The sequence below is a fragment of the Canis lupus genome, chromosome 23 (genome assembly GCF_003254725.2).
Source record: "Canis lupus dingo isolate Sandy chromosome 23, ASM325472v2, whole genome shotgun sequence".
Classification (NCBI taxonomy): Eukaryota; Metazoa; Chordata; class Mammalia; order Carnivora; family Canidae; genus Canis; species Canis lupus.
In genome coordinates, this window is record NC_064265.1 from 6,895,139 (window position 1) to 6,922,749 (window position 27,611).

General features: G+C 43.7%; 1 protein-coding gene and 1 long non-coding RNA gene across 3 annotated transcripts in view; one reads left to right on the forward strand and one right to left on the reverse strand.

The window, feature by feature from the left end:
* Window positions 1-27,611, reverse strand: part of TRANK1 (tetratricopeptide repeat and ankyrin repeat containing 1) — a 100,134-nt gene that overhangs the window by 65,938 nt on the left and 6,585 nt on the right. Inside the window, exons 2-7 of the mRNA XM_035704954.2 lie at window positions 14,956-15,087; window positions 10,234-10,360; window positions 6,354-6,504; window positions 3,432-3,550; window positions 693-776; window positions 314-452 (exon numbers count right to left, since the gene is read on the reverse strand). Of these exons, the coding sequence (XP_035560847.2) occupies window positions 314-452; window positions 693-776; window positions 3,432-3,550; window positions 6,354-6,504; window positions 10,234-10,360; window positions 14,956-15,087 (752 nt within the window). The remainder of the gene's footprint in view (window positions 1-313; window positions 453-692; window positions 777-3,431; window positions 3,551-6,353; window positions 6,505-10,233; window positions 10,361-14,955; window positions 15,088-27,611) is intronic.
* Window positions 14,763-21,829, forward strand: LOC112668781 (uncharacterized). Of its 2 annotated transcripts, none has more exons than XR_003141868.2 (3): window positions 14,763-14,887; window positions 15,841-16,127; window positions 21,230-21,829. It is a non-coding gene; the product is annotated as an uncharacterized LOC112668781 (long non-coding RNA). The 2 variants fall into 2 exon arrangements; XR_004808553.1 differs by having other exon boundaries at window positions 15,841-16,074.

A 27,611-nucleotide genomic window follows, 5' to 3' on the forward strand; every position in this document is an offset into this window, starting at 1 on the left:
GCTCTGCCCAGCAAAGACTGTCTGTCCCAAGTCCCCTCCTTGGGTCTCAGGGCTCATCTGCTGCTAAGATCCATCTAGGAACACAGAATCCTTTCAGCTTGGGACCCCCAAGCCAGGAGGTCCCAGGCAAAATAAACGCAATGCTGTTCCCTGTTGCCTTCATTCATTTGAATAATCAAACTACTTGCATGTTCAAATCATCCGAATATTCTACCTTCAGGGGCTAAATTCTGGTCTCCTTGAGCTCAGCAGAGTGCCAGAGCTCAGAGCTGGGAGGGCAGCTTGGACGGTGTGTAACTGGAAGAACACTCACTTGCTTGGATACAGAGTCGCATGAGGGCATGAAGAGGGTAAGGTCCTATACTCTCAATACTTGCACCGATGCAGATGAGCCACTGCACTAAGCTGGGTACCTGTTCCATCTTCTCATAAAGTCCAATGAAGACATATTTCTGGGGAAAAAACACAGAGGAAGAATCATGGAAGTCACTCCAACCACATGAAACTTCAAACTCCTTCACTCATTAAGTTTGTAATCAATAAAACCTGGATAGCTGTGGCCCAAGCCTGACATGGTTATAAATCATAAATTAGCAGTGAGGGAGCTGAAGTCCCCTTATATTCGCTGAGGTCCCAAATACAAGCCTGAAGTGGCCTGACTTGACACCATATGTTTTAAGAAGCCACCTTACCTCAAAGAGACTCTTCAGTGATAACTCTGGGACATGGATATTTCTTGGTAGCCGGTCTTTTCTCGCTGACAAAAGTAGGAATGACTGATGAGAAGGGAGAAAAAGAAAAAGCTGAAATAATAATGTTCTCCACATAGGTTTTTTTTTTTTTTAAGATTTTATTTATTTGAGAGAAAAAGAACACAAGCAGGGGAAGGGGCAGAGGGAGAAGGAGAAGCAGATTCCCCGTTGAGCAGGGAGTCCACCTCGGGGCTCGATCTCAGGACTCTGAGATCATGACCTGAGCCAAAGGCAGACGCTTAATTGACTGAGCCACCCAGGTGCCCCTCCACATAGGTTATTAGAGCAAAACTTATCCTCAAGGTTAAAACAAACGAGCAAACAAAACAAAACAAAACAAAATACTCTCCAGCCCCGTCTCTCTTTTTAAGCTAGGCTTTACGGCCTGAGCTGTAATTGAAGGCCCCCTGTCCAGCCAACGTCCTGTTCCTGCTGAGAGCTAAGTTCTCTCCATATTTCCTCAAAGCCTGCTAAGGACAGGAGCAGCTGACATCAAGCAGGATTGCTGAGAGTACAGTGGGTAAAAAAAGGGATTCCCTCTAAAAAGCTTACTCAGCAAGCAGAAGAATCCAATCACTTACGAGTATCTCATTCCAATTAATCTTTAGCACTTTAGTGTTTCATAAACCCCAAGTGTTTGACCCTGGCAAGCAGCTTGTGGAGTGGCTCCTATCAGCTAGTGAGAGTGACTGCAATTCAGAATTCAATCCCCAATTCCATGTCCTGTAGCCCTATTAGTAGCTTCAAATAGGCCATGGTGAGAGTATTGATACTACAGAAATTGACAGACACTATACATAAGGACTTTTTTTTTTCTCAAAGAGTCAGTTATTAAACCACTGGCCCTATCTCAAGTCACAGAAGAAACTGAATCCCAGAATGGTTAAGCAATTTTTCCTTCTCAGGACAGAGAGCATGTCCTAAGAGGTCCCTATTGAGATCATCCACAAGTGCCAACAGTTCTGAGGGCTCCAGGCTCTGGTATGGCCATGACTGGAGACCCAGGCTCAGCATCAACCTCTGCCATGTATGCTCTTGCTAGTGGATGTGGGACCATGGGAACTGAGCCGATGGCCACATCTTGCTTCCAGGTTTTCAGCCTGATACCCACTCTTTACTGCTCACCCTGAACAGACTCCAATCTCAGGTGATGTCCTCAGTGTTCTGGCAGCCCTGATTGCTGACCTGGCTTTTTCTTTTTGTACAAGATGTCTCTATTTGCAATATGTGAAAATGACTGGGGCCCCACAACTGGAATATTGGAACAAGTGGATCTGCCACTTAGGCAGCATTCTTGACTTTCCCTTGCTGGCCTGCTTTCTCAAGACCTTTTAATATGGGGGTGAGCTTCAGGGAACTTGTTGCCTGGACTTTAGGAGATTTCCGATGAATCACCTGAAACTATGCCCATAACTGTGTGTATATGCAAAGAAAATCCCATCAATTTCATTAGATTCTGATGGAATCCATGAGCTTTTTAAAAATTGAAACATTCTGTATTCTAAAATCAGTCACCCTGCCTGGCTCTAGAGTCCTTATGGGTTACCCTCACTTTGGGTGACTTTTCTGGACTGCCCAGCTTCAGAAAGCCCAGCATGCCCTTTCTGACCTAATTTCCCCTGCACACTGGGAGCCCACCATCAGCGACAACTACTATTCACTGGGCACTTAGCACATGCCAGCTATCGTAAAGCTCCATTAGCTCAGTGCCTGGCACATTGTAAGCCCTTGATAAACATTAGCTAATATTACTATTAGGTGTTCTTGGTCCATCATTTCTCATCCTCACCAAATCCCTGAGGGAGCAAGTTTATATTCTGAAACTTACAAATGAGGAAATGAGGCTCAGGGGGGAAGTAATTAGCCCAAAACAGAAAGTAGAAGATTATGATTTGAGGAGGGATCTGTGTGACACTGAAGCCCAGGCTCCCAGCCTACTCTGCTCCTCCATTCTCTGGATTCCTGACCCTGGGTTTGGCACCTACAGACTCACTGTTACCTGTGGGCAACAGACCCTTAAAGCTACACAGAAGCAGGGTGCCTAGATGGCTCAATTGGTTAAGCATCTACCTTGGGCTCAGGTCATGATCTCAGAGAACTGGGATCAAGCCCCACGTTCAGCCTCAAGTCAAACTCCGGCTCAGCAGGGAGTCTGCTTCTCCCTCTACCCTCTCCCCAGCCCCCCACCTCACCCAGCTTGTGCTCTCTCTCAAATAAATAAGTAAAATCTTTTTAAATTTTTTTAACTGAAAAGAACGCTACATAGAAGTGCTCAGAGCAAAAAAGGTAGGTCTTCTGACTCCATACTAGCAAATGCAGTATAAAAAAGATGATGAAGATGAACATGTAATTGTTCATTTTCCTTATTCCACATTACCATTAGGGCTTAAACTTGACACTTCTGTGATGACAATGAATACAGAGATCAAGGAGTGAGGGCGATAAACATTAGCTAATATTATTATTATTAGGTGTTCTGAATATGTTTCCTATCTTTAAAAAAACAGAAACTGGCTAATTAATATCTCTCAGTAACTTTCCATCTTTAATGTCGGTGCAGTTAAAAAGTTATTTTGGTATCAAAATAAACAAATAATAAATAACAATCCCCTCCCCAATGCAGGCAGAAAGAATCCATTTCATCAAAAATACACTTTCCCCACATCCTCTTTTACTTACATGCCATAATCCTTTCTTTGCCAACTTTTCTATTACAGACTGCCACACTTCTGTTGAGAATCCAGTAGTAAAAATATGATCAAAACAGGGCAAGAAACTTTGCAAAACGATGGGATCACCTGAAAAAGAGTTCCATTGTTTAGAAATTTTAACCTGAGCAGAGTCCAGAACATTTAGGAAAAGATCCTCCAGTTAAGACCACAGAGAGACACACACAGAAAAATAAAGATATCAGAAAAAGAGGTATTTTCAAAGTAAAAGTCCTACATAGTTGACTGAAGTGGCAATCATTTTAAGTTCACCTATAAATTCACTGCCCCAAGAGTTAGGCAGTATGATGTGAGCTAATAATCAATTAGCTCTTCTATATGCCAAACCCAGCAATAGGTACTAATATTTAATCCCTCAAACAGACCAACAAGGCACTGGCCTATTATCTCTGCTTACAGAGGAGGAAATAGAATCTCAAAAGAAGTTTTAAAAAAAAAACCCAAGTCCTTTAAGAAAAATGTGACAAATATTATTTTCACCCAACCAATGAGAAATGATGACAAATGAAGTCAGGCTTCATGGCGTATCATGCAGCTAGTTAATCACAAAAACAAAGACAGGAACCCAGATCTGCCAACTCTCTTAGTCAATACACATTCTTCTAACCTAGTGGTCCATTGCATCTCATGATCCACCAAACCACATTTCTCAAACTCATGGATGAGATCACCCAAGGAGCAAGGGCAGTGCCAGAATAACATGGTACCTCCTCCAGGATTATCAATCTCCAAAAAAAAATAAATAAATAAATAAATATCTAAATAAATAGATGTTGCACAAAAGGATACAAAATTTCCATAAATATATTTTTCAAGTTTTAGAAATTGGGCCATGGGCATACATACATTCTCCCTCTAAAGAGGACTACTTTGGGATAAAAGTATGGGATGTATTGCCCTAAGTCCTATGAAGAACGCCCTCTCAGGATGGCAGCAGAATGGAAACCATCCAGGTTTCTTTGGAGAGCAGTCACCCAGAAATAAACACTGACTTTACAAAGATGCAGAGAAGACATGAGGGATCGTAGGGAACAGGCCAAGCCATCAGACTCAGAGAAAAGGGAAGCAAGCTCAGTCACTGCCAGCAAAAGGCTGCCTGGAAAGCTGTGACCCATCAGCATTTATCTGGGGATCTTCTATTTCTCTGTCCAAGCGACTCGGCTGTGCCCACCTCCAACCCCTTCCCACTGCCTGCCTGATATGGCTCTCACCCCTCTGTCTGCCAGATTTGCCCAAATTCGTAGGATGCCAGCCACAGACCACAACAACTGCTTTCCCACAATCGCAGTGGGAACAGTTGGATCTGTAACAGCCAAATCTATTTCCCCACCTCTGAAAGCCAAAGAGCATTTTTCACAATTCTTACACGTGCCTTTTTTCACATTCCAACATCTCTGGAATCGAGACGTGTGTGACAATTGATTTGGTCTCTCAGTGGCAAAACATATCTCAATGAGGCATCTTAAATCAGTACAATCTTAAATGTTATCAAACACAATATTTGAAAACTTTGGCCCTGGTCACTGGCAGAACTTTAAGATGGTGCCAGGATAAGCACAGAAAGAACTCCTTTGTTACCAGCAAGGAGTATATTATATTGTGTTTTATGGTTTTCTGTTTTTATCTAATCCAGGCCACTGACAAAGCCAGCTTACGGGCCAGGTCATTAGAGTAATAACTCAAGGCAGTGATGCCAAAGGCCGCCAGTGTGTCATTCCTCTGCTGTAGTGAGCACAGCAGCCCAGACCCTAAGCATTACCTCCACAGGTCCCTCTGTTAGAAGTTAGACAACTAGGAAGTTAGGGCCAGGGTCTCCAACTAGAAAATATGAAGTCAGAACAGCTAAAATAAAACAGCACTAACATCCTGTTTACAGCTTAGATAGGAGCACACACATTCTACTTTGCAGCCTTTGTAGAAAGACTTCTCAAAACGTCCTAAAATAAGGCAATTAACCACAAAGCATTTGTCATATCACAGGCAAGGGGCAGTTAAGACCTACGCCTCCAGATGTCAGCAAAAAAGACCATCAGCACGTTGACATTAACCTAATAGGTAGACAGATATGTGACCAAAGCCCTGATTGGCATGACTCAGCACACCCTGATTACTTAAGATGGGATGAACACTGGGTATTATACTATATGTTGGCAAATTGAACTTCAATAAAAAAAAAAAAAAAAAAAAAAAAGATAGTTCTGCAAAGTAGCTCATAAAACCCCCTAAACTTAGAAACTCTAGGAGCAACCTTCTCAGATCCCTTCCCTCTCCAGGAGCTTTATTTATACTGTTGCTCAGTAAACTTTGCTTTGCTGCCCACCTCTTTGTCTGGCCTACCTCTTCATCCTTTGAAGCCATGTGACCAAGAAACACGGAGCACTAAGGCAGGGAATTCCTATAACTAACCTCCATCAGCCCTTCCAGGGTGTTTTTATAGCAAACAGGAATATTTCTTGGCATACATATGAACATGCAAAAAGCAAAGGAAAGAGCACAAATCACATAAAATCAGTAGCATAAAGACGGAAAGATCTATAAGTATAGCAACACAGAAAACTGAGGTCTGAAACAGGATTGGCATAGCTTTAAGTGGTTTCTGCTAAAGAAGTTCTTTGTGTTTACGATGAGCCACCAAGGCTTCCAAAATGCTTTCTGAAGTGAAAATCATTTTCATTCAAACTAGAGAAATCAGTCACAAAGAAACACTCTGGAATTATCTCCCCAGCAGCCATTCAGATAAAATAACAAGGAAAGGAAGGAAGGAAGGAAGGAAGGAAGGAAGGAAGGAAGGAAGGAAGGAAGGAAGGAAGGAAGGAAGGAAGGAAGGAAGGAAGGAAGGAAGGGAAGGAAGCTCTCCCTAGTTCCAACTTACTGCCCATAGTGGTGAAGACTCCAACCAGGAAATCAGCAACCTGGATCTGGTCTGGATTGCCCTGCAGAAGTCGCAGACCTTCAAAAAACATGCGAGCGGCTTCATAAGGTTGAAGCAACCGCAGCAAGGAATAACCGGCTCTGTAGTATCCCTGGGAGAGAAGAAAAGCAGAACCATAACTCGCCCATCTCTTCTAACCAGCTGCCAAAAGGAAAGGCAAGATTGATGGCCTGGAGAAATGGACTGTAGAGGTTTTGCTTCTACATAAACACAGATTTCTAACAAGCACTGGATACAGGATTCCCACGTTAGGTTCTGTGCCACATTTTTCCTGTTGTTTTCTAACTGCCAATAAAATAATCGCTTTCAAATCTGTGACTTATACAGCCTCTAACATATGACATGGGGCGAAGGAAGCAGGCCTGGTTCCAATTACATGTGTGGCTTATTTATTCATGCCTCAAATCACAGCCCAGGCAAGAAGAGAATGAAAAAAATCCTATGATGACAGAGTTCTAGAAAAGAATGAGATTGTCATGTAAACACAGAAATGGTTCCCTGCTCCTTTCAATCAAAGTAAACACAATTTCCTCCAGGTAGGTAGCCTGGGGGCAGGGGGGCTAGTAATGACAAGTATTGAAAAGTATCAAGCTCCACACTGGAGGCAACATACACCAGAGGCAAAATTTTTTTCTTTCTGTAGAGAAGGAAATTATAGTGAGTAACAAAGGCAAATGGTTTAGTTTTGCCTACATACAAACTGCGAACCTTGAGTAGGAACAAAATGATACTGCCTTTCCCCCTCTTTGATTCTCTAAAGGAGGCCGCACCAGGCCTATCAAGACAACATTCTAAGACAATGGAAGGTGTTCACCAATCGGGTTCATAAAAAAAGCAAGCACTTAAGAATTCCACTTGACATCAAATCCCTGATTATTTATCTATGTGTTTTCACCTTCATTTGAAAAGTCTAGAACCTTAGAAAACAACCAGAAAAAAGGGTGGAACAATGTGATTTTTCTTCCCCTCCCCCGGCTGGGTAAGCTAGTTACAGAATTCCCCACTTCCTTGCTCTCCTCAGATTTAAGGTTCTTTCATCATTTATTTTGGCGGGGCAGGGGGGGATGAAGATGGATCACCATATGCCACCCCAAAATATGACACTTTGGCCAAAGGGTCATCTTGAGCTGAAGGCATTTGAGATTCAACAGATGTAGAAAGATGCCTTCCTGGAGTTTCCCTTACCTGACTAAAAGCGGAATGTCTAAGAAAGGAGGACTGCCATAAATCTTCTCTGCCAGGGAGTTTTTATGGCCATGAAAAAGACAGAAATTGGCGCTGAGCCGGACCAGCACTGCTAAGTGCTACTAAGATCGGGGCAGCCTGGGTGGCTCAGCGGTTTAGTGCTGCCTTCAGCTCAGGTCGTGATCCTGGGGTCCTGGGATTGGGTCCCGCATCGGGCTCCCTGCATGGAGCCTGCTTCTCCCTCTGCCTCTCTTTCTCTGTCTCTCATGAATAAATAAATAAAATCTATAAAAAAAAAAAAAGATCGCCCTGGTCTCCCTCGTGTTAGTGTCCCCCATGAATGTGTGTTTCCACCATCCCAGCTCCAGAAATCCAAATCCCTTTCCTCAGTCTGTCATGTCTCTGTGGTTTACGCTCTTCGTTTAAAATGTCTATGAGCTCCTTTCCCCTATAATCTCTTTCACTATTTTTTATATTCCCCAAATGAATGAGACCATATAATGTTTGTCCTTCTCCGATTGACTTATTTCACTCAGCATAATACCCTCCAGGTCCATCCACATTGAAGCAAATGGTGGGTATTTGTCGTTTCTAATGGCTGAGGAATATTCCATTGTATACATAAACCACATCTTCTTGATCCATTCACCGTTCGATGGACACCGAGGCTCCTTCCACAGTTTGGCTACTGTGGACATTGCTGCTATAAACATTGAGGTGCAGGTGTCTCAGTCTTTCAATGAGTGGGAAATATCAGAGAGAGTCACAGAACATGAGAGACTCCCAACTCTGGGAAACAAACAAGGGGTAGTGGAAGGGAAAGTGGGTGAGGGGATGGAGTAACTGGGTGACAGGCACTGAAGGGGGCACTTGATGGGATGAGCACTGGGTGTTATAGTACATGTTGGCAAATCGAACTCCAATAAAAAAATTACAAAAAATGTCTATGAGCTCTCAGACCTACCTGCTTCTCTTGGGGTCTTTCCTTAGGAAGGCCCTTGTGTCGTGTAAAAATAAAATGTGTATGTTTTTCTCTCGTGAAATTGTCTCCTGTCAGTGGAATTTGTAGGGCCCCGGCCACTGAACCAAAACAAAGTAGACATAAAGCATTCTTCCTCCCCTACAGAGGACATTTGCAGGAGGACGGTCAGCGGGGTCAAATGGGGAAAGAGAGAGGCACCCGTGAGTAAGAACAGTAAGAACTGGGGTGGATTCCAGTCCCTGGCTACAGGTCTGGTCCCCTCCTCAAGAAAGGTGGCCCGCAGCCTGAGGGATGTGCACACACCCCAACTCTTCCTCCCCTTCCCAGTTGGAGGATGGGGAAAATCCCAAAATGCCTCTGGGAGATTTCCTCAGGAATGCTTTCCCATTTTTAAAACTACTCAATAGGGACACCTGGGTGGCCCAATGGTTGAACGTCTGCCATTGGCTCAGGTCTGCCATTGGCTCAGGTCATGATCCAGGAGTCCTGGGATGGAGTCTCACATCAGGCTCCTGCAGGGAAGTGCTTCTCCCTCTGCCTATGTCTCTGCCTCTCTCTCTGTGTCTCTCATGAATAAATAAATTTCTAAAAAATCGTAAAAAAAACTATTCAATAATTCCCAAAGTATCCATCCCCCAATAGAAGAGGCTTAAGTTAAAATAGACAAATCCCTCCCTCGAGGATGTAGAATCTGTGGGTGAATGCTCCTCATCACTTCCCACTGTTCAACTTCTAGCAGTCGTACACAAAATGCAGACCTCTGAGGAAACAATGCAAGCTCCTATTTACCGAATGCCAACAACTTGAACCAAGGTCTCTTAATTCTTGAAGCCACTCTAGGACCTGGGTAGTATCTCCCTTTACAATCAGAGAAAAGGAAGGCTTCAGGAGAGAAAAGGAGCTCCTCCCAACTGCTGAAACCAGTCCATAGCAGAGAGCACAAGGAGATGGGAAGAAAGGGTTGTGCTTCCCCCACCTCAGAGCCTCACTATAAATGGTCTATATCACTAACAGGATCTAGGCTATATGTGCCTCAAGTGGCTCCTGAGCGGCAACTCCTTTCTGATCTCTGATTCTGCTTTTTATTCTCTCCCCAACTTAATAGTGGAATACTCAAGAGCTGGAGTGGTGTCTTCCTGTCCTTTGGTTTGCCTCAAGGCACAATGAACAGGAAGATGCCTTGCAGAGGGGGCACTGACAGCATGTTAGCTGGGTAAAACAATCACATAGTTATTTATTGACCTTTGCAACACCTTAGAGGGGCTGACTGGCCTCTAGAACCTCCCTGATCCCAACGGAGCTGATTTCCATATAAGAAGTGCTTTCTGCAGAACTCTTGTCATGTGTCCACCCAGCTGCCAAGTGAAACAAAACTCTGTTAAAATGAAATTTGCAAACATCAAAGAACACTTGAGATTCCAAGTTCATGGTGTAACTATATCAGAACACAAGGATCTACCCCTCCAAGGGCATTTCCACACCTGGCCACCATCATTGTTAGTCTTCTCCAGGTAGGCTCGCGCATGCCCTGTGGGAACCTGTCTGAAGTGCAAAGAGTTGAACAAAGCTCCCCTCACTTTTCCATTTTAAAAAGAAGGGAGGGAAGGAGGCAGGTAAGACAAAGATCAGCAGGGCCCCCAGCTATCACCATACCTTCACATAGGTTGGATCCCACTGGAGACATTCCTTGGCTGCCACAAATGCCTCATTCCATTTCCCGAGGCTGTAAAATGCATTGGATTTGTTGCACTGCAGCACAGCCAGCTCTCTGGGAGGAATCCTGTTGAAAAGAACAGACTGGTAGTCAGTAGAGCTATCTTTCTGCAAATACAGAAAACCACCCTTGAAGGCCCAATTCTGGGGCTGGCTGCCACCATTTCCAGTTAATGTTCCAATTACACCAATCACATCTGGCCCTCCAGCCCCCCAGCCTGGGGCATTTGCAAAGTACAAGCCTGTCCCTCCTCACTCCCAAATAGTCTGCTCCTTTTTTGTGACAAATGTTTTCAATACCTTGGTTTGACCTCTTACTGATCTCCACAGATCTTTTCATGTTTAGAGACCATATTGGCAAAGATGCTGTGAAAATGGTGACTAGTCCTAAGGATGGAGAGGATGGGAGATCCCACTGAGCCTCAGCAGAGTCTAGACACTGCCTGGTGCAGTGTGGGGTGAGTCCTTCCACATGCCTGTCCATGCTAAATGGATGCAGAGCTTATCACAGGAAGGGCCCTTCAGAATATGTGACCACACCATGCCCACGGACCTACAGCAAGAGGTGCAGGATGAGCACTGTTCTAGTATAGAGGCAGGACCCCAGACCAGAATGCAAATGGAGCCCACATACCATGGGGTTAATCAGCACTGTCCAATATGGTAGCCACTGGCCATGTGTAGCTATTCGTATTTAATTTAATTTAAATAAAATTTAAAATTCAGTTCTTCTGCTGTACTAGCCACATTTCAAGTATTCAATAGCAAAAGTCTATATTATAGAATATCTTCATCATCATAGAAAGTCCTTTGGACAGAACTAGCCTAAGTATTGGAAGTTCATAAATCAAGTTTGCAAAGTGTTCAATAAAATACATTCTATCTTCCCACCTTATAATAACCGGTTCAAATTCAGAACTACAGGACTATACCCCTGCCCACTCCCTCTACCGCAGCCTTCATCTAGCACTGCAGGAGGCATGATTCCAAGTGCTATCCACACCCTGCCCTTGGTCAGACCTCAGAAGAACAGGCTGCAGGTAGGAGGTCTGTGAAGGCCCTAGGAGCAGAGTCCATGGGCAGGAATCCCAGGGTCCTGGTACTCAGATGAATAAGGGACAGGTGAGGCTAGGTAGGGAGATATAGATAGGAAGCTATGGGATCAGGCTCACAGAAATCCCCAAAATTCTGAGGTGTAAGGAAACCAGAGATAACGGAACAAACCAGACCACTCTGCCCTATGTGTCTTTTTTATGACAGTCATATGTGACCAACAAAGCATAACCAGACCCCCCAAAAAGAAGGCATTAAAGATGTTATCACCAGTCCTTACTCAAACCAAGACATCACAAAAATGATAAGGTCAAAAGCTGCCTGGTCAGTTCTAAATAAAAGACTGTCAGTGGAGGCCCACGTTGGCAACCCTGTCAGGTACCCCCTGAGAGATTTTTCTGTATTCTTGCTTAATAAACTTCTGTTGCTTTACCCATTCTCCTTCGTTGAAGAAATTCATTCTTCAACTCTGTGAGCCAAGAACCTAGCTCTCCTGTTTCAATAGTGTGGACCAAAGGGGAGGAAAAACTCTGGGTGGGTAAAGTCTTTGGCCCCACAGATTCCTGTGGGGTGGGCACAGCTAGAGGGAAGCCACAGAAGGGCCCTCTAAAGCATATCAAGGCAAGTCCCTCTTGTCTGGGTCTAGGGATAATACTACAAAGTTGGTGCCAAAACCACATCAAAATTTGAAGATAAATGCAAAGTGTACCACAATATGTCAAAGCCCAGGTGCCACTGAATTCAAGACACATGAGCAAAAAAAAAAAAAAAAAAACGCAAGGCTAATACTTCTTTTTATTGAATATTTTCATTGCAAAAGTACTACAAATCACTATAGAAAAGTTAGGCAATGCAAATAAGTGTAAATAAAAAGCAAAGTAAAAATCACCTCTACAACTGCCCATACTCAATGCTTTATGTCTCCAGCTTCTGTCACTGCCCATCGTTCCCTCTAGTGAAGGGATGAGGCCCCCCAGGCACAGAAGAGGTAGTACGGCAGTCAGTGGGGGGTAATGGCCAAGGAAGTTATGACTGCAGGTGCCCAGCCCAGACACCCTAGCCAGTGCAGCCCTCCCCAGCTGCAGTGAGCACTGGCTGTCACTAGGGGCTCCCAGTGCCCTGTTCTCAAGATTTGCCCTCAGCCAGACGGGAGCTGACTTCTCCCCAGGAAGTTAGGCCCCTGCAGCAGACTAAATTGTGCCCCTCCATCCATACGTTGAAGCCCTACCCACCAGTGTGATGGTATTTGGAGAGGGGACCTTTGGGGAGGTAATTAGGTTTGGCTGAGGTGGGGCCCTCATGATCAGATGAAGAGGCACCAGAGAGCTTCCTCTCTGTCGCTATCTCCCCACCATGTGAGGTCACAGTGAGAAGGCAGCCATCTGCAAGCCAAGAAGAGAGCTTTCACCAGAAACTGAATTGGCTGGCACTTTGATCTCAGACTCACCAGCCTCTAGAAGTGTGAGAAATAAGTTCCTGTTGTTTACTCTGCCCAGTTGGTGGTAATTTTGTTATGGCAGCCCAAACTGACTAATACAGTCCCCCTGCTTAGGACAACTTTCAGGCGCCAGGCAGCCTACAGTCAATGGCTGGCTGACATGGAAATCAAAAGGTCATCTCCCTTGCCCCAAAGTGGTACCAGCTTTGCAGTACAGCTACTGTTCCAGAGCTCCCCAGGCAATCAGGCTGAAGCCACCTCCAGTTGACACACCCACCATCCCTGCTTGGAGCCTTCCCCTGCCCCATCCTGCTTCCCTCCATCCCCTTCTACTGGGAGCACTTGCTCAGTAAATCACATACACCTAAAATAAATCCCTTTGTCAGTTGGCAGTGACAGGAAGGTAGGCAGCAGGTAGACAGGCAAGGGGAGCAGTGTCAGGAAGGTCATGAAAGAACATGTGAGTCAAAGTCCCATTAGGGACCCCACAGTGTGGGGTCAGTCTACAGCCATAACCACTACACAACATCTCCTCTTTAAGAAAGTCAGATTCTTCGTGCTCTTGACCCAGCTCTGACACAGCTATGATCTGAGCCAGGAGGGGCAGACTTACAGGCCCAAATCAATGACACTCAACTCACATCCAGCTAGAGGGTAAGCACCAAGGTGAAGGAAGGTAGGAAGGGGGAGCTATGATTCAGGAATGTCACCCAGTGGCATTTCCCAGTACAAGTGTAGGCTGCATACACCCCACAAATGCCTCCTCTAACTGGAGCTGTTCCCAAAGTATGGTGTGGGAACCTCGAGGGGCCCTAGGACCATTTCAGGCAGCCCACAAGGTCAAGTATTTTCACAACAGTAGCAGGCTGAATAGTGGTCCCTAAAGAATATTACCTTTTCTTGGCAAAAGGAACTTTGCAGATGTGATTAATTTCTAAATCTTCAGGGGTGATTATCCCAGGGTAGGATTCAATCACAAGGATCCTTATGAGAGGCAGACAGGGAGAAGATAAGGCTACAGAACAGGAGACAGATACAATGCAACAGCACACTGGAAGGATGCACTTTTACGATGAAGTAAGGGGCCACAGGCCAAGGTGTGCAGACAGCCACCCAAAGCTGAACAAGGCAAGGAAATAGATTCTCCTCTGCAAAAGCCCAGCTCTGCTATGCCTCAGTTTTGGCTTCATGAGACTCATTTCGGACTTCCACCTCTAGAACTGTAAGGTAATAGATATGTATTGTTTTAAGCCACTAAATTGTGGTAATGAGCTACAGTGGTAAAGAGGAAATAAGACATTATGTGCCTTTTTCACACATTCTCTCATACGTGTTCAGGGAATCTTCCGGAGGCTACACAATGTATAATATCGTACTGGATCGCATGCAGAAGCAAATATGAGAAGTCAGATGTCTTCTATTGAGACAGATGTTAGAGAGCTCTGCAAAAATGAAAAATGTGCCACTCTCACAAAATTTTTGGGTTTGGAAAATACGCTTATCTTCCACATTATCACACATCTATCATACTACGCTTATATTTCACACTTATCTTAACACATTAAAATGTGTTACCCAGGTTAACACAGAATGAGCTCATTATTGGCATTTTAAGTAGGTGGATGAATACATATTTTAAATTTATCTCAGTTCTAAGTTCAAATCCAGGCTACATTGATGGCTACAACTTACATAAACAAAAGCTTTCAGGGGTCCTCTGTAGTCGTGAAGTGTGTTATGGTCCTAAAATGTTTGGGCACAGGTTGACTTGAAGCTGAAGGGGCGGGGGAGAGGTGAGCCTGAGCCCCCCTGGGGTACACACCACCATAGCCAGGGGACAGGTGGCACAGATAATCAGGAAAATGAAACAAATGACAGCTGAGAGCTCGGGGACTTGGATCCTCCCAGGAACTTTGATACCCACCACCAGACAAAGGGGAAGTTCTCCAGCATTTACCAACAGTCTCCCTGTGTTTCACTTTCTGTTTCTCTATGATTTAGTCTTCTCTGTGCCATTTCTGAGCTCATGCATAGGAAGTGGGAAGAAAGAAAACAGAAACTGGGCGGTGTGATACGAAATGAGAAGAAAACAGAAGTGACAGGGTGAGTTTCCATTTACTTAAAAAAACAAAAACAAACACCGAAGGTGGGGAGTAAATCCCAGCACTTACCCCCAGTGGTATAACTGCAGAAGAATCTGGATGGCTTCATCATACTTTCTGATGGCCAGAGAGAAGTTCCCATTCTTTAGAACCTGGTTGCCAGATTCTTTGAGCAGCTCAGCGTAAGCTGTGGGATCCATCCTGTGGGGAGACGGAGGACGGAGTTAAGGCTCTCTGCCAAGCCCTGTGTGGGGCCCCGGCTCTAGCCCTTCACGTCTGCATCACTGGGAGTCAGAGAGGCAGTTTGTTCACTCTGGCCCCACCCACCTGCGGAGAGCACATCCTGACAACGCCCCTTGCCACCAGGGGACCAGGACAGGGCATCTGATGAGACCATTTCTCCCCCAGTTCTTTTCTGACCTAGGTGGCAGCGACCAGAGGAATGCCATTTCTTCAGGCACCGAGGGAGCAGGCTGCTGCCACCCACGAGGCAGCTTACACCCCTCGGGTAGCGTCCACCCCCAGAAGGGGCAGCTATTCTCCAAACTGGCACTGTTGTTCCTTTCTTATTTACCCCCTGTTATGGCCCAGAAGGAGGCACTGTCCTCACTGTTCAGATGAGGAAATGGGCTCACTGAGGTTCAAATCACTTTGCCCAAGGAGCTGCTAATGGCATTCCCCGGTTCTGACCTCACGTCTGTTTCTGCTCTTGACCCCTGCGTTAGATCGCCTTTTGGTACAAGAAAAACTCAGTGGACAGTCCTTGCATTCTCTTGGGAGGGGGAAAAGCAGTGCTGAAGGCCTCCGTGTACAAGGGCCTAGGACACCGAGCCACAACCACTGCCTCTCCTGCCCTCCTCCCTTCCTTAAACACTATGAAATAAGCCTCAAAAAATATTTGTCACTCAGATTACTCCTTTCAGGTCATAACTTCTGTCTTATTCATTTTTGTAGCCCTACAGACTAGCATATGGTGGGCACTTAAATATTTGTGGTGTAACCGATTGGAAGGCCAGCTCCAGAAGGTTGCCTGTTACGGATTCTCTGTGGTGTGGCCTGAGGAGTCAGAGACAGGTGCCCAGAGACCCATCTGCCTACGGAGTCCAGGAGTGTTTGCTGAGCAAAGGTAGTGGAAAGGAGAGGTCTTGGGAAACCTCGAGAAGGAGCCACCAAGGAGGCAGAGAAAAGGTGGGACTCAGAAGAGATGCCCCTTCACATCTCCTCCTCCCAGGAAAGGCAAGGTGGGAAGGGGAGTCTGGATTATGAACAAGGACAATTCCCGTGTTTGCATATGCCACACAGCTGGGAGTTGGGGGGGGGGGGGGTCACATAATCCATTGGAGGGGTCTAACATTATTGATCTTAGATAATGATTATTATTATTATTATCGTTTCAAATCTTGGTGTGGGGTTCTGGAACAGGGCGAGCAGCAAATCTAAACAGATACAAGTGATGGCCTATTTTAAACCCATATGAGCTTACGAGGATAGGGTTTTGGAATGGCACTGCGTTCCACAGCCAGAGCTGTGAATCTGAATTGAGGCTCACGGTTTTTAAACAGGTCAGAGTACAAAATTTCACCCATACTTTCCATTAAATAATCTCTCAATTCCATGGCTCAAATTTATATAGAGATGATGGAGTTGAACATGAAGAAATGTTCAAGAATTGATTGACTACAGATGTAAATATGTTTCTCTTCCAAGTATTGTCAGCTATCTATCCAGTTTTTTAAAATGGCCATGATTAGACAACTAGGAAAAAGAAGTCACCATTAACCACCGACAGATTAATATGCCTCTTTTAATTTTTTTATTAAGTAATCTGTATGCCCAACATAGAGCTCAAACTCATGACTCTATGATCAAGAGTTGCATACTCTACCAACTGAGCCAGCTTAGCACCCCCATGTCTCTTTTAGAAATACCTTTCCAGTGCAAGAAAAGGCCAAGAATTTGTCCAGAATGTGTAAGGCCCTAAACACACAATTCACATAGGAATACAAATAATTTCTAAATATATGGAAAATGAATAAACAGGATCCCACTCACTGATGACCAAAGAAATGAAGAATTACAGCAAGGTGTCACTGGAAAATACTTTTAAAAATGACCTCAGATGTTGGGGGCTGTCATATGCTGTTTACAGGGGAAATATACTACATCATGGATAGATTTAGTCTCATAGATATTTACCACAGTGAAAAAGTGGAAATAACCCTAAATGTCCTATAACCCATAATGGATTTGAATCAGTTACAGAATATCCATATGCCACAAGACCACACAGTTAATTCAAAAATCAAGTTGTAAAAGAATACGTAATGATTGGCTAAGTTAGTAAATGAAAAATGCAGCCTACACAAATAGGTGTATAATTCCAAACTGAATTTTTTTTAAGATTTTATTTATTTACTTGAGAGAGTGAGACAGAGAAAGAGCCAGCACAAGCAGAAGAGGAGGGAGGGCAGAGGGAGAGGGAGAAGCAGACTACCTGAGGAGAAAGCCCGATGGGGGCTCGATCCCAGGACCCCAGGATCATGATCTGAGCAGAAGGCTGACGCTTAAGCAACTGAACCACCCAGGCACCCCCTAAATTGAATTTTAAACACACACGACATATTAAAAATATGCCAAAATGCTAACTAACAGCCACACCATTGGGATTAGGCAGGGTTTTAATTTTCCTTCTAGTGTTTTTCTGAATTTTCAACTGTTCTACAATGTACACCATTAATAATCAGGACATAAATGTTATTAAAATGAGACTCTTTAAGGGCTTACTGAAGAATTCAAACACAAAACATTTCTACTGTATTTATACATACAATAAAACTATTCATGTCAGAATTTGGGGTATTTTTTATACTCCTCTAGACACAAAGAATGAGCTCTTAATGTTAGGTAAGCAAACATCAGAGGTATTCCTTTGCTTGTTTCTGCTTTTTCTTGGTAAAAATCACATCACAGGAAATAGGGGGATTGCCAACCACACAGAAGGCTTTTTGCTTCTTAATAGGATTTATTGGCAATCACATTCTCATTACAGGGAGGAATGTTTTACATCTCTTCCTTAGAACACAGAGGGCTCAGCTGTTGGATCTTTTTTCTTTTTTAACAACTAGGCAGTCTGTTTATAGGATGAAATTGTTGAATACAAGTGGTAATGACAATGCTCGATATGTTCTGAGCAGCTCCTATGTGCTCTCCATCAATCATGCCATTTCATTCTTACAAGAAAGCTCATGAAGCAGTCATGATTGTCCCCATGTGACAGGGAAACTGGGGCTATTTGTCACAATTACATGGAAGGTGGCACTGGAATCCAAACCCAAGTGGTATGACTTTATACTCTGAAAAACCAAGACAGAGGGTCAAAGGTCAGCACCCAGTCAATCCCCAAGACATGTGATGATTTGGCTGGCACCCAGCGCTCACTTCCAGTTTCAGTGGTGGTATGAAAGCTAAGAGTAGACATAGCTTCATTGCCGTGGTGCGGCTTTCATTCACTTTCACTGTATCCTTATCAGAATTCAAGGTCCAGTTGTGGGGAGGTGTCGTGGGCTGCTCAGTTACACCCAAGGAAGTTAGAAACAAGAAAAATACAAATGCACTCAGTAGATTGTCAAACAGGCAAATCTGAAGCAAAGCAGATCCAGGTTGCTGTGGCTTTTATTACCTGCTGCATATTACACAGGAAATTCTATAACTGAATTATAGGAGCAGAGCAAAAACTGCAAACAGAGGTGGGCTTGGGGCCACTAATATGGGCAGAAGGAGGCTTCATCTTCATACACTATTTGAGTGCCACCCAAAATCTTGATAGAAAATTCATTTTTCTTGTTTTTTGTGGGGGTATTTTTCCCTTACTTATTAAAATCGTTTCAAAAGACCCCAAAAGCAGTAAATGATCTAAGATGAACTCTGAAATGCTGGGGATAGAGACAACTCCAAACGAGGCCAGGGAGAACAGTTCTTAAAACTGACTCCTTCCTACTCTCCATAGGAGAAAAGGCAGCCACAGACAGTCTGGGATAAAAATCCAAAGTCAAGAGGCACTTGGGTGGCTCAGTCAGTTAAGTATCTGACTCTTGGTTTCAGCTCAGGTCTTAATCTCAGGGTTGTGAGTTCAAGACCCATGTTGGGTTCCATGCTGGGCATGGAGCCTACATAAAATAAAATAAAATAAAATAAAATAAAATAAAATAAAATAAAATAAAATAAAATAAAATAAATCCAAAGTCAGAACTCATTCTGGGGAGCCCAATTTGTTTTCTTTGTCTTTCTTTCTTTTTTCCTGGGTGCAGAGACATAAATGCAGAAGCAAAGTAGAGATTTTCTTAAGAAACTCACTCACATTTTTATAAAAGGCCTGTGGAAAAGTATGAATTACTGGATCCAAGCCCCTACACCTGGGTATTTAAACAGAACAAGAAAGAGCAGACCATTGTGTTGGCCCCTCTCAGCTGTCTCACCAGCCTGCCCCAACCCATCAAAGCCCAGCTCAGTGACCTGCCATAAACCCAGGGTTGTCCCAATCCAGCCAATCCCCGTTATCAATCAATTTTAAATTATTCCACCTCAATTTATAGCCTCATTTATCCCCAACTACATGTACACCAAAGTCAAGATGGTGATTTGAAAAGCAGCTGATTTGTCCAGCTCCAAACTGCCCCTGTGAAATTTTATCCTAAAAGCCATCCATACTCCTAGCAAAAAAGTAAACACCACAAATATCTACCTCCCTGATATGCAGAGTCTCTTGATTGTTTTTAAATCTATGCCTCTTTTTGGCATATAACATTAGAGAATATAACATTAGAATATGGAGGGCGAGGCAGATCTCTCTTGAAAGTGATATTTAAAGCCAAGATCCAAAAAATGAATAGTTGGGGTATTGAAGGGTAGCGCAAGGAGAATGGTATATGCAAAGGCTCTGAACTTCACAGTTCAAGAACTGCCAGGGGTAGGGGACAGAAGTAAGGCTGGGAAGAGGTAATGGCCACCAAGAGAATGACCTGCAATCATGAAGGCCACCTGAGGGTCCTAGAACTCATCTTAAATGCAATTGGAAAAGCAGCACTGTCCATTACAACTTTCGATGATGCTGGGAATGTTCTGTTCTGTACCATCCAATACACTAACCACTAGCTATTACACACTGGAAATATGGCTGCTACAACTGAAGAAATGAAAATTTTATTTTATTAAATTTTCACTAACTTTAATGTATATATCTAATGTGACCAGTGACTGCTACCCTGGACAGAGCTAGAGGGTTTTGAGCTGGGGATAAATTAAAAACTAACTGCATTGTGCTAGTCCCAGGCAAGATGGGGAGAAATGGGCCAATGGAAGATAGATTTAGGCAGCAGATGGACTTCAGGGGAGGAAAGGGCAGGAAAAGTCGACTCCAAAGCTTTAAGTCAAATTTTACCATGCATTACAGAAATAGAAGCTCCAGTTTCAAACATAAATACGTATAATGTTGAATTCTCCTCTACCCATACACAGCCTGGTCCCTGAAGATAGCACTTCTGATGACCCTGAACCAAATGGGGCAAAGTATGTGCTCTCTGAAGTACACAATGTTGGAAACACACCAAAGACTGAGAGTGGATCACCTGTGACTATCAGGGATGTAGCAAATAGAAATCTATTCTACAGAGGAAAAAACAGAAGTATTGAGAGAAAATCTTCTCTACCATTTTTAAATGATTTTATGAAACTTATCTAATTTTTAAAGGATGATACTAATGTGAGAGTAGGCAGACCAGTGGAACAAAACAATATACAGAAACAAATATAGACTATGAAAAAACTTCACGTGGGATAAGGATGGCTTTTTAAGGGGCAACTGGGTAGCTCAGTTAGTTAAGCATCTGCCTTCCGCTCAGGTCAGGATCCTGGGATCAAGCCCAAGGTCAGGCTCTGCTCAGCAGTGAGTCTGCTCTCCCTCTGCTGCTCCATCTGCTTGTGCTCACTTGCTCGCTCGCTCTCGCTCTCTCTTGCTCTCTCTCTAATAAATAAATAAAATCTTCAAAAAATAAAAATTTTAAGAAAAGATCATTTTTTAATAGATGGTAAAAGAATGAATCACTTTGGTATAACTGGCTGGATATCTGGAAAAGAAATTAAATTTCTAACTTGTACCATGTGGTAGGCTGAACAGTAGACACACACGCCCCTACCAAAGATGCCCACACCCCAAAGCCTAGAACTTGTGACTCTGTAGATGTAATTTAAGATTATACACCTTTAGACAAGGATATCATCCTGGATTACCTGGGTGAGCCCAGTCTAATCATATGAACACCCAAAGCATGAAACTTTCTCTGACCAGAGTCAAGAAGATGCTAGAAGAAGACAGGAGAGATGCAACAAGATGTGGAACTAGAGAAAACCCAGACGCATCACAGACTTCCTTGATGATGGAGAGGAGGCAACATCAAGAAGAAGGTAGGTGTCCCTGGAACCTGAGAGAGACCTCTGGGTGATAGTCAGTAAGGGCACAGGACCTCCAATGCTACAGCTGCAAGGAACTGGATCCTACCAGCAATATGAATAAGCCTAGAAGGTGCTTCTTTGCAGACCCTCCCAGTAAAAGCCCAGTTAGCCAATACCTTGACTTCAGTCTTATGGAACCTGCCAAGTTAACCCAGACTTCTGAACTACTGACAGTGACACAATTCATTTATGTGGCCACCAAGTCTGTGATTGTTATGAGAGAAATAGAAAACCAATACAAATTGTGTAATAAAATGCACAGCAACATAAAGAACCTCAACAATACCATGATGAACAAAAGAAGCCAGACTCAAAAGAATGTATATTGTGTGATTTCACTTCAGTGACGTTCTAGACCTGGCAAATCTAAGAAATGAGAACAGTGGTTGCCTAAGGAGGGAGGGCTATTGATGGGAAAGGGGAATGGTTGCACTTTTGCAGGGAATGGAAATGCTCTATAGTAAAGCTCATTGAACAGTACACTTAAAATCTGTGCCTTTTATTACATGCAAGTATCTCGTTTTAAAAAAATGATTGAAAAAAAGAAATCATAAAAGCAGTAAGAGAAAATATACATACAAATTTTAGATCATCTGCAACTGCTCCAGGAGGAAATTTGGGAATACTGAGCCAAGTGACACATACATATAGCCTTTGACCTGGCAATTCCATTTCTGGAAACCAATCGTACAGACTGCACACACCGGAAATGGAAAATGTACAAGATTATTCACTCATCAAATTGTAGTTATAAAAGCCTCGGATCAGTCCATTAACAGGAGGCTGGTTTAAGAAATTACAGTGTAGCCCCCCACAAAAAAAAAAAGTCTTACAGAAGTGTTTAAAAAGGAAAGAAAAATAAACAATGAAGATGCTTTCTATGTACTGATCTGGGATAATCTCCAAAATACTTTGAAAAAAGCAAATGCAGAATAGTGTATATATCACATTACCTTTCCTACAAGTTAAAAAAAAACAAAAAACGAGGGAAGAGCTGAATAGAATTGATATTCGCATTTGCCTACATGTGCATAAAGAAGTTCTGGAAGGATCCACCAGAAATAAAAGTATTCACCTTTTTGGGGGGATGGGGTTGTGGGCAGAGGAGAGAGACTTACTCTCTCCTTTCCATGGTAACTTTTTTGTATTTTTTTGATTCTTGAATTAGATCTGTTCAAAAAAATTTTAATGCCATGAAAAATATGGAATGTAACCTTCACATTCAAGAAGGAAGGCCACCCTAATGATAGCAAAAGCAGAAACCATAGACATACATTCATAAAAAACTTAAAACTTCTGTACATCAAAAAGTCCCCAAAATACCCTGCGTCAGCAAGATGATAGGGTGGAGAGTCACTCACAAACAGCTGATGTCTGGGTAAAGTGGTGGGGCATCTGTCTATGGAAATAAATGCACATACTTCCCCACATCTAGTTAGCTAATTCGGAATGTACTCTACAAACATATTTCTTTCAAGTACATGAGGATATTAACTGCCTTGTCCTTTATGAAAGCGAAAGCATGATACAAATCCAAAAATCCAGTAAGTGGAGACCTTTATACAAAGAAAGGTGCAGCAGCTGAGTGCAGAACTCAAAACAGTTGTTAAAACCATGAAGCTGATCTAAATAAGAGGAAGCCATGTCAAGATGTGCAATGAAGGTGAATAAAGCAAGCTAGCGAACAATTTGTAGAGCTCTTGGAGAGCTTAAGGATATATCTGTGTGTATATGTGTACACCTGACCCACTGGAAGAATTTCTGGAAGGCCTTAAGAAGCAAACAAGAGTGGTGATCTTTGGGGAGTAGATCTGGGAATGGGGAGAACATTCCCAAACTATGATAGAATGAGCTTCCATTGATGAAGTCACCCAGTTTGTGATAACTTGTTATTGCAGCCCTAGGAAAAGATTATGACACCTTTCTGAACACACTCAAAGAGTCATGTGCATAGAAAGGACTTAAAGTGAGACGGTTGGACTAAAATTTCTGGAGTAAGGAAGCCAAGGCTCAAAGATTTGGGAGCCTGACCACAATCATACTATACTGATCACCAGAGCTGAAACCCAGGCTTACCTCCCAGCCTCCACCCAGTGCCCTGGCCCACACCACTGTGGATGGGCAGGAGAGCCAGGACGAGAACCCAGGTCTTGCCCCTGGTCTGCGAAGGTTCAGGTTAATGGTACCGGCAGTGATGACCTCTGTGAGTTATTTGAGTGTAATCGCTGCAACATTTACAGAACCTTTGCTTTGTTTACCCAGCAAAAAGAAAATATTTAGTAAAAAACACAGCCCTAGTATTTGCCTGTTTCCACAGGGGTTCCCTGAAATTACCAGTCAGTTAAGCAACTACAGCTGAGAAAATCTGAGCTTCAAGGCCTGCCTTGGATGAAGGAATGGGGCGGGGGGGGGGGGGGGGGGGGGGGAGGTCAGCACTGCAACATCTGAAAATGCCCCAAACTTTCTCTACTGTGATTGCTCCTTTGAAAAGGAGGGCCCATGTCCTGCTTACAAGACCTAATAAACCAAAAAAAAAAAAAAAAAAAAAAAAAAGACCTAATAAACCCTTGTAGCAGGACAGTCACCAGGGTGCACACACTCTGGGATGGCTGCTCGGCTCACCACAGAGGCCTTCTGAGCGGACGTCTGAGGCACACACAAGCAGGCCCCAGGGCCTCCCATATGTTCTCTGTGCCAGACCTGCAGGCCAGAGTTCCCCAACAGAACCCTTCCCTTGGAACCCTTGAATCAGAACTTTGGGAAGAGCTCCTCCAGTAGTGGCAGCTGGGGTAGGAAGCTCCAGAGGGATATAGCCTTAGCCCTCCACCCTGAGAAGAAGCCACTCTGGACTGAGAAAATATAATACTTATACCCAGAGAGAGCAGAAAGAGGGGCTCCCTCCACATTCCCCTGCCTCTAAGCCCAGCTGCTTCTCTACTCCTTCCCTAGTTACTAAAAACATCGGCAGTCTTCTAGAATATTCCTCCTTTTTACCTAAGCAAGTTAAGTTGCTCTTATTTTCATTCACTAAAGAGGGAGGACATGAGAGAGGCTTGCCCATTACATCTCTCTTTATAGCTTCACATTAGACAAGGATCTGTATCGGGGGTCCTGTCCTCACCCAACCCCAGACATCTGCAGTCACATTCCTTCCTACAGGGCCTCAGAAAGCCTCAGAATACTTCCCCCAACATTCATTCTAAGTGGTATTCCCAAAGGAATCCTTTGTGCCATTCCCAGATGCACACCAGAGATTCGAGCCAAAACTCAATGTGTGCATCCAGACACGAACACCCAGAGTGCCATACCAGGGAACAACAGGCTGAAGATAAGCCCACTGTTTCTTACCTCTCCCTCAGCTTCATCATCCCTAAGAGGCACATAGGTCCCAGAACAGCTAAGTCTGGTTTGCACACATCCCGTAGAGACATCTACCCCATCAGCCGGGGTTACTGCAGTTTCCGCCTCATGGTCCTCCCTTTGCCCCCAGCCTCACCCACCAGTAGCTCAGCCTCCTCACTGCCATTGGTAAAACTGTCCCCAATCCATCAGATTACATGCCAAGGGGGGTTTAAAATCTCCAGGATCACCCATCCCACCTCCTCTCAGGCATCATTTTCATGAAAGTTCCCAAAGGTTTCAGGCCCTGTATGCAGCTTCTATATAGTTTAACATCCTGAGTTACAATCCACTCATTCTCTTGGCATGTATCCCCCCCACACACACATAGCCTTTATGCTTCACGCCCCGTGCTAGATTTTTCTGTTCTTCCCAGTAGACTAAACTCTTAAGGCAGAAACTAAGTCCTACTGAGTCTTATTACGTCTGCACCAGGAGCTCAGCATTGTTAAATGAATAAATGACTTTTTGGTTATTTCTTTACTTATCAGAGACAGGTGAGTAAATTGGAGTTATAGGAAAGGAAGAAATGTTCTAGAGTTTAATTCGAAATAGACAATTTCACTCATGGTTTTAGATTTATGACCATTTCCTGAAAATCCAAGAATGTCAACTGTTCCCTTAAAGAAGGACACAAATTTAATAAAAGCCAACCACATTAAAAAAAAAAAAAAGCCAACCATAAAAAGGACAAACCAGAAACAACCAGATAAGTCTAACCAAAATAAAACTGCCAAAGCTCTTAGCTACTTGGGGTAAACAAATTTATAAGCACCAGTTGAAAATTCAACAGACAGCATACAAGGCCATATATTCCATGTGAAATTCTATTCCTGGAGATTCAGAAATGCTAAACGCAAAGAATAACCCTGTAGATCAGTGGTTCCTAGACTTTTGGAACTAACAGAAACATTTACACACAGAGAAAAGAAACTGAAGAGAACTTGGGGGCCTGGGTGGCTCAGTTGGTTAAGCCACCGACTCTTGATTTCGACTCAGGTCAGATCTCAGGGTCATGAGATAGAGCCCTTGCCAAGCTGTGTGCTCAGCACAGACTCTGCTTTATTTTTTTTTTTAATTTTTTTTTTATTTATTTATGATAGTCACAGAGAGAGAAAGAGAGAGAGGCAGAGACATAGGCAGAGGGAGAAGCAGGCTCCATGCACCGGGAGCCTGATGTGGGATTCGATCCCGGGTCTCCAGGATCGCGCCCTGGGCCAAAGGCAGGCGCCAAACCGCTGCGCCACCCAGGGATCCCCCAGACTCTGCTTTAAATTGTCTCTCCCTTCACCTCTGCCTCTCCCTCCTTCACTCAAAAGAACATGCTTTCTCTCTAAAAAAATGAAAGAAAGAAAGAAAGAAAGAAAGAAAGAAAGAAAGAAAGGAAGGAAGGAAGGAAGGAAGGAAGGAAGGAAGGAAGGAAGGAAGGAAGGAAGGAAGGAAGGAAGGAATTGAAGGGAATCTAAATAGAGTTGCCAACTCTCTATTTTGCCAAATAAGGACATTTTTCCAAAAGCAAACCATCAGGGGGCACCTGGTTGGCTCAGTCAGTGTAGCATGTGACTCTTTATCTCAGAGTCGTGATTTCAAACCCCATGTTGGGCACAGAGTTTACTTTAAAATTTTTTGAAAAAAAAACATGTTTTAAAGTATACCATCTACTGCCTCCATAATTTCACTCCAAAGGAATATTTGGAGGAATATTTTAACTCCAAAAAAAAAAAAAAAGCCAAAAAAAAGAAAGAATGTAAACTCAGACCAAAGACTGCCATTCTTGAAAAAAGATGAGCCAGGAGCCTTACGGTACATTGCAGGCTTGGATGGTGCACACATAGTGTGAGCTTTGAGAGTAGACATTCCAAATTTGTAAAACCACACCAGGTCACTAGAAGGTATTCAGGAAATACCGCTAAAAGGCAAAGACGGATCAATTATAACTCCTAGTTCTGAAGTGGAGTCCCGATCACTTGACTTCCCTCCCAGCTGGGAGCTGGTGATAGGCCTGATTTCTCCTCACTGCATGCACAGAGTGGCATCCTTCCATTTTGTGATTTGAATGAGAATAGTCCAAGGCAGATGTGTAATAACAGTTGAAATTTACTGAGCACTTACTGTGTGCTGAGCCCTGTGCTAAGCCCTTCTCGGGCATTTTCTTATGGAACATCCCAAACAATGCTAGTGAGGGAGGTACAATTATTACCCCTAATAGTATAGGTCAGGAAACAAGTTTCATCAATGTGAGGAGAATTCTCCGAGCAAGGTACAAACCGAAGTCTGATACCAAAATCTGCATTCACAACTCTTCAGAGAAGATGAATATAGAAAGGGTGAGGGTGATTGGGGGCCTTCAAAATTAAAACCAAATCCAGGGACACCTGGCTGGCTCAGTTGGTAGAGCAGGTGACTCTTGATCTCGGGGTTGTAAGATCAAGCCCCATGTTGGGTGTAGAGATTACTTTAAAAAAAGTTAGGTCTCTGCAAAAGCAAACCTGAAGGAAACTGAAAAGTGAGCATTCCATACTCTGCCCCAAGACAGATGAGGAAGGTAAGCATCAGCCAGCACAGGTTGCTTACAAATCCTGACTCAGTGTCTGCTAAATCCAGACTGCCCAACAACTACCATATTCCCCTCAGTTAGCTTTCCCATTCTCCCTTGGAGCACCTGGGAGTTATAAATGGTTGTGAAGTCAGGGCAGCCCCCAAGGAGGACACAAGGCCTTTCTCTGACAGCTCTTGAAAAAAGGTGCTTTCTCATTCAAAGGAGAACTTCCAGTTTGGTTATAGCAACCCTGTCATCTCCTCCTCCAGATCACCCCCAA